At 37.5% G+C, this 12,240-nt stretch overlaps 1 protein-coding gene across 1 annotated transcript in view; it reads left to right on the forward strand.

Moving 5' to 3' along the window:
• The first annotated feature begins 409 nt into the window (after window positions 1–409).
• Window positions 410–12,240, forward strand: part of LOC149194647 (ABC transporter C family member 10-like) — a 106,510-nt gene continuing 94,679 nt past the window's right edge. Inside the window, 3 exon segments of the mRNA XM_089407747.1 lie at window positions 410–965; window positions 6,987–7,816; window positions 8,444–8,750. Of these exon segments, the coding sequence (XP_089263873.1) occupies window positions 410–965; window positions 6,987–7,816; window positions 8,444–8,750 (1,693 nt within the window).

A 12,240-nucleotide genomic window follows, 5' to 3' on the forward strand; every position in this document is an offset into this window, starting at 1 on the left:
TTGGTTTTTACCAGAGAAATTAGGCAATGGATCTCATTTAATTCCCTTGCATGAATGGCTTGTACTTCTAGTACAAGGATTAGCATGGTTTACTCCCGGATTAAAAGTCACAAGAGGGTTAAAACGGTCCATGATGAGATTTGTGCGTGTTTGGTGTATCCTGTCATTTTTGCTTGGAACAGTGGACGCTGTTTCAGCTGGGCTGAATTTCATCAATGATAGAGAATTTTCCTATGGGACCATTGTCTCCCTTCTTTCGTGGCCAGCATGTTGTTTGATGCTCATTACTGCTGTGAAAGAGGAATTGAAGTATTCAGAGGGTGGTATTCTGTCAGAAATTTTTCTAAATAGGATTTACCGAAATTAAGGGCCTCTTGATTCCAGCCAAAGGTTTTCTGAGGAAAATCAGATGCTGTTGAAGTTAAATTCCAATGTGACTCCTTTTGCCAAGGCTGGATTCTTCAGCAGGATGACATTTTGGTGGTTGAATTCTCTTTTGTCCAAAGGAATAAAGAGGCCTCTAGAAGAAGATGTTTTGCCTTGTGTGTGTGGAGATGATCAAGCAAACAATAGTTATACAATATTTACAGAAGAACTGGTTAGGCAAAAACGGAAAAACCCATGTGCCAGTCAAACAGTTTTCTGGGCTCTGGTTAGTTGTCACCGGAAAAATCTGGCAAGGACTGGGTTCTCTGCTATTCTCAATATAGTTACTCTGTCTTCTGGACCACTTCTTCTGAACGCCTTTATTGGATTTTGAGAAGGTAGACAATCATTCAAATACGAAGGTTTTATTTTGGTAGGAACACTCTTTATTGCCAAGGCAATAGAGTCCATATCTCAAAGGCAATGGTATTTTGGCACTAAACGGATTGGTCTGCAAATGCGCTCTTCAATCATTGCAGCAATCTATCAAAAACAACTAAAGTTGTCCAATGAAGTTAAACAAGTGCATGCAGCAGGAGAAATCTGTTGAAAATGTAATTTCAACGCAGTCGTACTGCGCTCTCCAAAACCGCCAGACTGAAAACCACAAAACCGCCCAGAGCTCATCGCACCGCCATCCATGAAAAGTGGTTTCCGTATTGTTGAGCTCCGATGCGTTTTGGTGCAGGCACGTGGCTCTCGCCTGACGTAGGCAACTTTGACCCATCGGGAGGTAAAGCTCAGCAACAAGGTGGCTTCCGATATTGATCTCCGCCGTCCGATCTGCTTCGGCGCTCTCCACCATTGATTGTCCAAACCTGCATACGGGCAACATTAAACACTTACGTGGAGTAAAAAAAACAAGTCTAGTTGACCGCCACTCCTGCCTGCAAAAGAGTCAAATCAAATTTAAGAAAGTGGGTAAGCCATTTAAGTTTATACGGCATGCATTGTTTTGCTTTGGTATACACGTTATGTGTTATGTTTTAATATATGGCATACACATTGAAAAATGTCAAGTTTTTTTTATTGTGTTGACCACATTTTTTGTAAAACGAGAGCGGGCGGAGGTTGTAAAAAGAACATGGAAAGAATGTGGAGAGTGTGGTAACATTTGGCACGCGGGAAGAAAAAGAACCTGGTTCGCTGCAGCGAAAAACAACCAGAGGAACAAAAAGGATGAGTGCATATGTTTGAAGTAAGTTTTTTTTATGTATGTTGACTAGTGTATTTCATATAAGGCACAGTGCAACAAAAGGAACCAGGGAGGTGTAAAATTATTTTTACAGAAGGATGTGTAAAATTTTATTACACCATCATATGGAAAAACTGTGGAGCACATATATATATTTTCTTTGAGTTAACATTGTATCATGGGAGATATGTAAGAGCGCAGCAGCGAATAGTGTGAGCCAAATGAAAAGGGCTCGTGGGTTAAATTTTTGAGTGAAGCACTGTAAAATGAAGATGCAGTAAAAGCCAAAAACCATGTGTGGTTTTGCACAGCAGTGCATAAAGAAAATGGTTGAGCGAATTTTTTTTTGTAAGTCTGTGTAAATTTTGTTTTTACAGCAGTAAGTTGTTTTTCACTGGAGTGAATGTAAGAATGGGTTTTACAGCAGTAAACCCAGCTTAGTAATTTCTAAGGGTGAAAACAGAGTTTTTGTTTAATATCGTTTTTGGTGAATTCCTCTCAGCAAAGAGGATGAATGTTTGTATGAGGCTTTATATCTTAATCAATAGAAATATTTTTATGCTGTGTAATGGACTGTTATGAGTATATTTGATTTAAAGCTTCCCTGTGCAAAGATCCTGGAACAAAGAAAACAGAGCATTGGCTCTGTGGTATCTGTTTGTTTGGTTTTGGTATTTTCCCCATTTAAAAAAAAAATACCCAACAGTGGTATCAGAGCTAGTCCAGGCTCTTTGATGGTGACAGAGCTGGTTCAGGCTCTTTAAAAGTGTCAAAGAAGCTGAAGGAAGGTGTTGTTGCAGCAGCAGTTCCAGCAGTGTGAAGCCTCAGCGAAAGAGATTCAGGTATTTTTCAAGTTTTTGTGTTACTGTTAAAGGAACAGTCAGTGATTTAAAAGAAAACACAGTCAAGTATTTGAAGCCTAGATAAGAATGGCAAGGTCAAAGAAGAAAGCCTCCAGGCCTGCTAAAAATGTGTCTCCCTCCTCTACTAAACTAGAAGGGAATCTATTTGAAAGCATTGTATTTGAGGTTCCAAAGTTTGATGGAAACTTTGATGTATGGGAAATAATGATAAGGGCTTTCCTAATGTCTGAGGGGATTGAAGTCTGGGAGTCAGTGATTGATGACAGCCAGAAGGATAAAGAATCCATGGAGTATGATGCACAAGCAGCAAAGACTATATTGGATGGTCTTCCTGATTCAGTGAAGAAGAATCTAGGGAAATATTCATCAGCAAAGGAGATATGGGATAGACTGCATGACCTTCATGCAAAGGGAGCACTGACCATGACAATGAGTCAAGAAGAAAGTTATGAACCCATCATAGAAGCTGAGAATGAGAAGCTTGACCTCATCAAGCTTCAAGTAAGAGAAAGGGATGAAGAGCTTGCCAAGCTCAAGAAGGAGCTTGATCAATGCAAGAGGAAACACCATGAAGAAGTCATATCCATGACAAATCAGCTGAATGAAGCAAAGAAGCAGGAAGGTGCCTTGACAAGTCAACTTGAACAAAGACACAAGAAAGTGAATAAGCTTGTGGAAGAGATTGGACAGTACAAGGTAGAGGTCTCCTCCCTTAAGTCCGAACTACAAGAAGCCAAGAAGCAGGCACAAGGAGCTGAAAAGAAAATGAAGAGCAGTCAAGCAAAAGATGAAGAAATCTCCAAGATGAAGTCTGACATTATCTCCTTCAAAATAGTAGCAGCTGAAGCTACTCGTAGCAAGGAAGAAACTGAGGGACAACTAGCAAAGAAAAATAATGAATGTGAAAAGTTAGAAGAAGAGATTGTCCTCCTCAGGAAGAAGGTTGAAGGGATGAACAAGATCATGAAGAGCTCTCAAGCTCTGGATGACATGCTCAGCTATCACAGATCTCCATTTGATAAATCAGGACTTGGGTATGTAGGTGAATCCTCAAACAAGGATGAGGATGCTTTAAGCAAAGGAGATGTGAAGAAGCCAGAAAGAGATGGTGATGCTCCTAGTTCCAGCAAAGGCAAGGAGAAAAATGAAGGCTGCAATAGAAGAAATCCAGCTCCAAGAAGAAATGTAGCTGATGTCAAAGAGGCAAGAGGCAATGGTGATCATCAAAGGATCTCAAGGCAGCAAGGCTTCAGAAGTACATCAAGGAAACCTCCATCTCCCAGGTACCAAAGTTCATTTTATGGTTATTGTTATGCTTGCTCAAACTTTGGTCATATGGCAAAAGACTGTAGAGCATTTCATGGAAATAGATGTTGTAGTCTCCAACAACCTCCAAGAAACAACTTTGCAAGAAGGAATCATGAAATCTTATTCATGAACAATGTTAAATGTTTCAAGTGTCATAACACTGGGCATATGGCACGAGATTGTAACTTAACATGGGATCTTACACAAGCTAGACCCATGCAAAAGAAGAAAGTTACACAAGTATGGAGAAGGAAGGAAAGGCAATCTGAAAACCCCTTGAACTCCCCAGTGGATCTAAATTTGTTTTGAGAAGAGTCTGCCAAAAGAAGACAAGCACACATTAAAGGGGAGCTTGAAATTTTTTGTTTGCTGAACTGTATTAACAGTCATTTGTTGATGGAGGATGTATTGCAGCGCAGCAGTTGCAAATGAAATCTTTGTTAATCCCTCTGAAAGGTAATATGCAGCAGTGATGAAATCAGCAATGTTTTTGCTTTGTGTTTATGCAATATGCACAGAAATGCATAAAGAAGAAAAGATGGCAGCGCTGAAATGTAAAGAGCAGCAGCGCAAGAAGAAAAGTATGCAGAGCTTGGAGACCCTCACAGCAGTGGGAAGATAGAACATAAGACAGCAGTTTTGAAATTTTTTTTTGGAGCACATGGATTAGAATGAATAGCAGTTTTGAATTTTTTCATGGCAATGGAAGGTAGTTTCCTTCTATGTAATGTGAGAAAACATACTCACAGCAGAGTGAGTATAATACACAGCAGTGAAAAATGTAATGTTTTTCTTCATATGCAATGTAGCATGCAAAGAACCGCATAAAGAAAAACAAGGACATCAGATTTTAATGCACACTGGATGTATAAGAATGTGTGTGGCAGCAGAAAGCCAAAGGAATTGCACAATAGTGCATTGTGTAAAAAAAATGAAGACTAAGATTGTGTGAAGCAAGGGTGCATAAGAAAAGGTAGCAGCCTGTGTTATTTTTTTTGTGTGGAGAATGAAGTGCCAAGAGTATGGGCACAGCAGTATGATGAAACAAAAAGCAGCGACAATGCAAATTGCAGAGGCAATGCAGCAGCAAGAAGTTATGGACAGCAGCATGATGGCAAGAAGGAGAAGCACACAGCAATGCAAATAAGAAAATGCAGCAGCATGAAGTTTTGTTGAAAAAATGAAAGCAGTGAGTGTAAGAAATGTTTACACACAGCTGTGTAAATTCGTAAATTGGGACAGTGTAATTGTTCCAGAAAAGACAGAGTATTTTGTCTTTGAAAAGTGCAGAAGCAGTGCAAGTGTAGACACAGCAGTGTGGGGTAGACGCAGTAAAGAAGATGGCACAACAGTGCAGCAGAGAATATGCATCAGCATAAGAGAACATTGTAATGAGTTTGCACACACAGCAGTGCAATGATTGTTTGTTTTGGAACTGCATTTGAAGCAGTCATTTGGTCAATCCCTCTATCAAGAGGATGATGCTTTTCAGCATAGTCATTGGTGAATCCCTCCGTGAGAGGAAGATGCTCTTTAGCATAGTTTGGTAAATCCCTCTGTCATGAGGAAGGTGCTCTTCAGCACATTGTAATGGTGAATCCCTCTGTCATGAGGAAGGTGCTCTTAAGCACAATTTCAGGTGAATCCCTCTATTAAGAGGAAGACAACTTTGTTTGTTTATGAACTGCAGCAGAAGCAGTTGGTGAATCCCTCTATGCGAGGAAGATTGGTGAACCCCTCTATGTGAGGAAGATATTCTTGTAACAGCAGTTAGTGAATCCCTCCATGTGAGGAAGTGCTTGGGTAAGATTGAATGCCCAGCAGTTGAAATTAAAGGGGAGTGTTGAAAATGTAATTTCAACGCAGCCGTACTGCGCTCTCCAAAACCGCCAGACTGAAAACCACAAAACCGCCCAGAGCTCATCGCACCGCCATCCATGAAAAGTGGTTTCCGTATTGTTGAGCTCCGATGCGTTTTGGTGCAGGCACGTGGCTCTCGCCTGACGTAGGCAACTTTGACCCATCGGGAGGTAAAGCTCAGCAACAAGGTGGCTTCCGATATTGATCTCCGCCGTCCGATCTGCTCCGGCGCTCTCCACCATTGATTGTCCAAACCTGCATACGGGCAACATTAAACACTTACGTGGAGTAAAAAAAACAAGTCTAGTTGACCGCCACTCCTGCCTGCAAAAGAGTCAAATCAAATTTAAGAAAGTGGGTAAGCCATTTAAGTTTATACGGCATGCATTGTTTTGCTTTGGTATACACGTTATGTGTTATGTTTTAATATATGGCATACACATTGAAAAATGTCAAGTTTTTTATTGTGTTGACCACATTTTTTGTAAAACGAGAGCGGGCGGAGGTTGTAAAAAGAACATGGAAAGAATGTGGAGAGTGTGGTAACATTTGGCACGCGGGAAGAAAAAGAACCTGGTTCGCTGCAGCGAAAAACAACCAGAGGAACAAAAAGGATGAGTGCATATGTTTGAAGTAAGTTTTTTTTATGTATGTTGACTAGTGTATTTCATATAAGGCACAGTGCAACAAAAGGAACCAGGGAGGTGTAAAATTATTTTTACAGAAGGATGTGTAAAATTTTATTACACCATTATATGAAAAAGTGTGGAGCGCATATATATATTTTCTTTGAGTTAACATTGTATCATGGGAGATATGTAAGAGCGCAGCAGCGAATAGTGTGAGCCAAATGAAAAGGGCTCGTGGGTTAAATTTTTGAGTGAAGCACTGTAAAACGAAGATGCAGTAAAAGCCAAAAACCATGTGTGGTTTTGCACAACAGTGCATAAAGAAAATGGTTGAGCGAATTTTTTTTTGTAAGTCTGTGTAAATTTTGTTTTTACAGCAGTAAGTTGTTTTTCACTGGAGTGAATGTAAGAATGGGTTTTACAGCAGTAAACCCAGCTCAGTAATTTCTAAGGGTGAAAACAGAGTTTTTGTTTAATATCGTTTTTGGTGAATTCCTCTCAGCAAAGAGGATGAATGTTTGTATGAGGCTTTATATCTTAATCAATAGAAATATTTTTATGCTGTGTAATGGACTGTTATGAGTATATTTGATTTAAAGCTTCCCTGTGCAAAGATCCTGGAACAAAGAAAACAGAGCATTGGCTCTGTGGTATCTGTTTGTTTGGTTTTGGTATTTTCCCCATTTAAAAAAAAAATACCCAACAAAATCATCAATTATATAGCAGTAGATGCTTACCGTATTGGGGAATTTCCCTTCTCGTTTCATCTGACTTGGACTACAGTACTCCAGCTCATATTTGGTTTAAGCATCCTTGTCCATGCAATTGGATGGGCAACACTTTCAGCCTTGGCAGTTATCATCATTACCATGCTTTGTAACTCTCCATTGGCGAAGTTACAACAGAAGTTTCAAACTGAACTCATGTCAGCGCAGGATCAGCGGTTAAGGGCTACCACAGAAGCTCTGGTGTGTATGAAAGTACTGAAATTGCATGCATGGGAGGAAGCTTTCAAAGAAAATATTGAGAAGCTGCGCAAGGTAGAGTTCAAATCTCTCTCTGCGGTTCAGTTTCGAAGAACCTACAGTGCGTTCTTGTCTTGGTCAACTCCCGTTTTGGTTTCAACTGCAACTTTTGTAACCTGCTATTTTCTTAATATTCCTCTTACTCCAAGCAACTTTTTCACATTCATAGCCACCTTGAGCCTCGTTCAAGAACCAATTAGACTAATTCCTGATACAATTGCTATTTTCATTCAAGCAAAGGTATCATTAAGTCGTATCATCAACTTTCTCGAGGCTACAGAATTACAGGATCGGGTGGTTGAGAGGGTATTTCATCAGAACTCCGACAACTCTCTTGGTATCAATTCTGCAACATTCAGTTGGGATTCCAGTTCATCAATGCCCACATTGAGAAACATAAATATGGAGGTCAAACATGGCCAAAAATTGGCAATTTGTGGAGAAGTTGGATCCGGAAAATCAACTCTTTTAGCTGCAATGCTTGGAGAAGTACCGAAGCTGAGGGGCAGAGTGAGTACGGATTTTTTAATTTTTTTTTTTCAAAATTAAAAAAAAAACGCTTTCTTTTCATCAATAAAAAGAGAGCACATTATCTCTTAGATTCCCGGTCAGTGACGGTTTCTATTTTCCCATATTTCTTATAAAAAATTTGTCTCTAATTCCCCTGCCAATGCCTCTGTTTGCATATATTCCCTATCTTATCTATACGACTGTAACTATTTTCTACTTATCAACAAAATAGAAAGAAGTTCCCTCTTCAGTTCTTCTTTATCAATAATTTCACCATATTCCCTATCTTATCTATACGACTGTAACTATTTTCTACTTATCCACAAAATAGAAAACAGTTCCCTCTTCAGTTCTTGTTTATCAATAATTTCACCAGGAACAACCTTTTATCTGGAATGAATTTCCTAATTAGTATTAATATACCCAGTATTCATAAGTCTGTCTTGTACATATGCCACGAAATGATACTTACCTGATTCTGAATCGATTCCCCTCTTTGACAGTACATCAGCAACCTGGTTCTGTTCAGAAATTAAATATGGATTATTTACCTCCTTAACCTAACATTATCAACCATTTATATTAGTGGATTTTTTTTTCTCATTATACTCAACCCTGCCTCTGCAGTTGCAAGTCTGTGGCACCCTCGCATATGTTTCTCAGACTGCATGGATTCAAACAGGAACGGTACGAGACAACATATTATTTGGACGTCCCATGGAGGACAAATATCAGGAGGTTATCCTCAAGTCTTCGCTGGATAAAGATATCCAGAATCTTCCCTTTGGTGATCTGACTGAAATAGGAGAAAGAGGTGTCAATCTCAGTGGTGGCCAGAAACAGCGGATATAGCTTGCCCGTGCTTTATATCAAGATTCTGATATTTATCTTTTGGATGATCCTTTCAGTGCTGTTGATGCTCATACTGCTACCAACTTGTTTAAGGTTAATAGGGTCATTTACATTTGATATAAAATGTTTGAAATTTTTACTTAGTTTTAAGTAAATCAGATGTGATTATCTGAAAGCTAATTACAAAAATAAATATGAATCACAAAAGTCTAAATATGAATCACAAAAGTCTAATGTCAAATACATTTGAAATTATTATCAACTTAGCTACAGGTGAAAAAGTATCTTCATAATCAATTCCTTCCTTTTGTCAATATCCTTTTGCAACTAATCTAGCTTTATACTTATCAATATTTACATCAACATTAAACTTGGATTTATACAACCATTTGCATCATATGGAACTTTTTTTTTAGGCAATTCTATTAATTCCCATGTGTCATTCTTCATTATAGAATTATATTTTTCATTCATTGCATCTCTCCATTCTTCATATTTTTTAGCTTTCTCATAGCTTGAATGTTCTACAACATTCATAACAAGAGACATTAACTTGTAATCTTTATAGCTTATAGGTACCTAACTTTGACGCGATCAAATTTTTGGAGTTTTATTGTTTTCATCTTTCTTTCTGCTTTGCGGAGTCTCCTCTCCTCTTCTTGGAGTGTCACGACTACTTGATGCTCATCGCTCTTAAACTTGTATCTGTTCCTGCACTTGTTCATGTTCATGTTCAACAGTTGTGTCTATTTTGACATAATCACCAATATCATGCCATACACCAATATTATTCATTTTATCACCTTCACCTGCATTCTCATGAAACACCACATCCCTATTTGCGATCAATCTATGAGAATTGGGATCACACGACTTGTATGTTTTTGTATTATCACAATAACCAACAAATATACAGTTAATTGAATTTGCATCAAGTTTTTTTCTTTCATCTTTTGCAATATGAGAAAAAACCCTGAAATGACTCACTTTTGGTTTATTCCCATAAAATGCTTCAAATGGTGTTTTAAGCTCTAAACTTTTGGTTGGACTCATATTTTTCAAATAAACAACAACATTAATGGCTTTAGCCCAAAGACCATTAGAAATATTTTTACCTTGAAGCATACTACATGCAAATTCTACTAGTGTTCTTTTTTCCTCTCAACAACTCCATTTCGCTGAGGTGTATGTGGCACTGTAAATTGTTGTCGAATCCCATTGATTTTACAATATTGATTAAATTCCCTTGATTTATATTATCCCCCCTAATCAGAAGTAATGATTTTGATGCACTTGTTAGTTTGCTTTTCCACCATACTCTTGAACTCTTTAAAGTACTCAAAAACATCACTCTTCTTTCTTATGAAATAGACCAATGTATACCTAGATCTATCATCAACAAAAATAAGAAAATACCTTGCTCCACCAAGAGATTTAGTTTGCATAGGTCCACATACATTAGTATGAATTAATTCAAGTATTCCCCTCTACCTTTTTTCTTTATGTATAGTAAATTCATCCCTATGTTGCTTGCCAAGTACACATGGTTCACATTCAACATGATCATTCTTCATAATAGGAAGACCTTCAACCATTGTGTTCTTTTGAAGTAACATTAAATCATTCTGATTTAGATGCCCATACCTTTGGTGCCATAATTCTACTATTAACATTGTTGTAGATGTTAATGCTTGATGATTTGTCTTGGTCACATCCAACTTATACAACCCTCCAACTTTGGTCCCTGTGGCAATAACCTTGTAGTGATATTAAATATCTTTAACAAATTCCACCTTCAAATCTTGTTCAGCAATAGTAGAAACATAAATTATTATTTTTTTAATACTAGGAACATACATCACATTATGGATGTGTTTTTCTTGTCCATTATGAGAATTCACACTTATTACTCCATAACCTTGAACTTTAAGTGATATGTTATCTCCTGGATAAACATATGTTCCATCAATGTTCTCATAATATTAATTAAACCAATCCTTATTACAAGCCATATGAAGTGATGCACCAGAATGAATGAACCAAGCATTCACATCATCAGTTCAATTTAAGATTTTTAAATACATCACTGATTGATGTGTCTTTGTAACAAAATTTCCATTATGCCTTTTGTTTCTTTGTCTGGACTCATTATATTTCCTTTTATAGCAATATTTAGAGTGATGCCCATGTTTTCCACAATAATAACAATCATCATTTCTCTTATCATGAGTTGGAAATTTAGATTGTGCCATACCTTTTTATTTTGCTTGAAACTTGCCTCCTTTTTTCTTGTCCCATGTCGTGCCTCCATATGGTTGTTTACCCTTGGCTTCCAACACCAAATCTAAACTATTGGATCCCAAATTAAATCTCTTCATCCTTTTCTCCTCTTGTAGAAGAATTCATCAATTCATCAAATGTAGGGGGCTTCTCTCTAACTGAAAAACTTGAAACAAAAATTTCCTAATCTTGCACTAATCCATTTAATGTGATGGTGACTAAGTCATTGCTAGACACCTTTTCACCAATATCTCCTAACTTATCACTTAAATCTTTGACACGAGATATGAAATTCATTATATTTTCATTTGCCTCGATTTTTAGAGATAAAAACTTGGTGTTCAAAAACAAGATCCAGTTTGTATTTGTTGTTTCATACAAACCCTTGAGCACATCCCATGTTTCCTTAGATGTCTTGCAATCTCTAACGTGAGGAATAATGATTTTCCCTTATGGACATATGCAACAACACCTTTGCTTTTGTCTCTCGTTTCTCCCATTGTGGAACAGAAGCTACAACATTGGGTTTGGGTTCATCCCCACTCACAATGGACCAAAAATTATAACCCTTTAAAATTGTCAGCAACTTGAATTCCCAATTCACATAATTTTCTCCATCAAGTTTGGTGGATTCATTCAAGTAAGTATCAATAAGAGATTTGACATGATGACAACAAATCTTTCTCCAATCAACAAAATGCAATCAAGTCCACTTGATTAAAGCCAAATGCACCCAAATTCACCAAATCCAAAGTGATCTCAAAAAAAAAAAATCTTAAACGTAATCACCCTAAAATCTCATTTATGGAATTTTCTTCTCATGAATTTTACACCACAATTACATGAATTTTAAAGCACAATTACCAGAAATAATACCTCCTCATGTTAAACCTCACATTAAAAAGAAAACTCCATTTTCTTTTTAGTAATCTTCTCAGGCTGGCTTTGAGATTTGGAACACTTTGGATCTCGAATTCACAATTATAGAGGGAAGTGAACAACGAGAAGATTGGTAGTTGCTCCTACAACTCACAATAGCTACGAATCTTATCCTTCTACACATAGGATCTTATCCTCCTCACGGTCTTTGACCCTCTGATCTCCACCGAATCTGATACCATATTAGAGATAGAGACACAAAACAAAATATTGAACATTTCATTCCCAAACGCTACATTTTATACATGAATGAGTTGGAGGAGAATCAATTGTGATATCCTATGACTAAAATTTATTTCTTATCGACTCATGTAGACTATTGATTATGAATAATCTAGCACGGACAAAAGAAC

Source organism: Pinus tabuliformis, chromosome 2_2 (assembly GCF_031772625.1).
Source record: "Pinus tabuliformis cultivar Carrire ecotype Pingquan chromosome 2_2, CPIR1, whole genome shotgun sequence".
Classification (NCBI taxonomy): Eukaryota; Viridiplantae; Streptophyta; class Pinopsida; order Pinales; family Pinaceae; genus Pinus; species Pinus tabuliformis.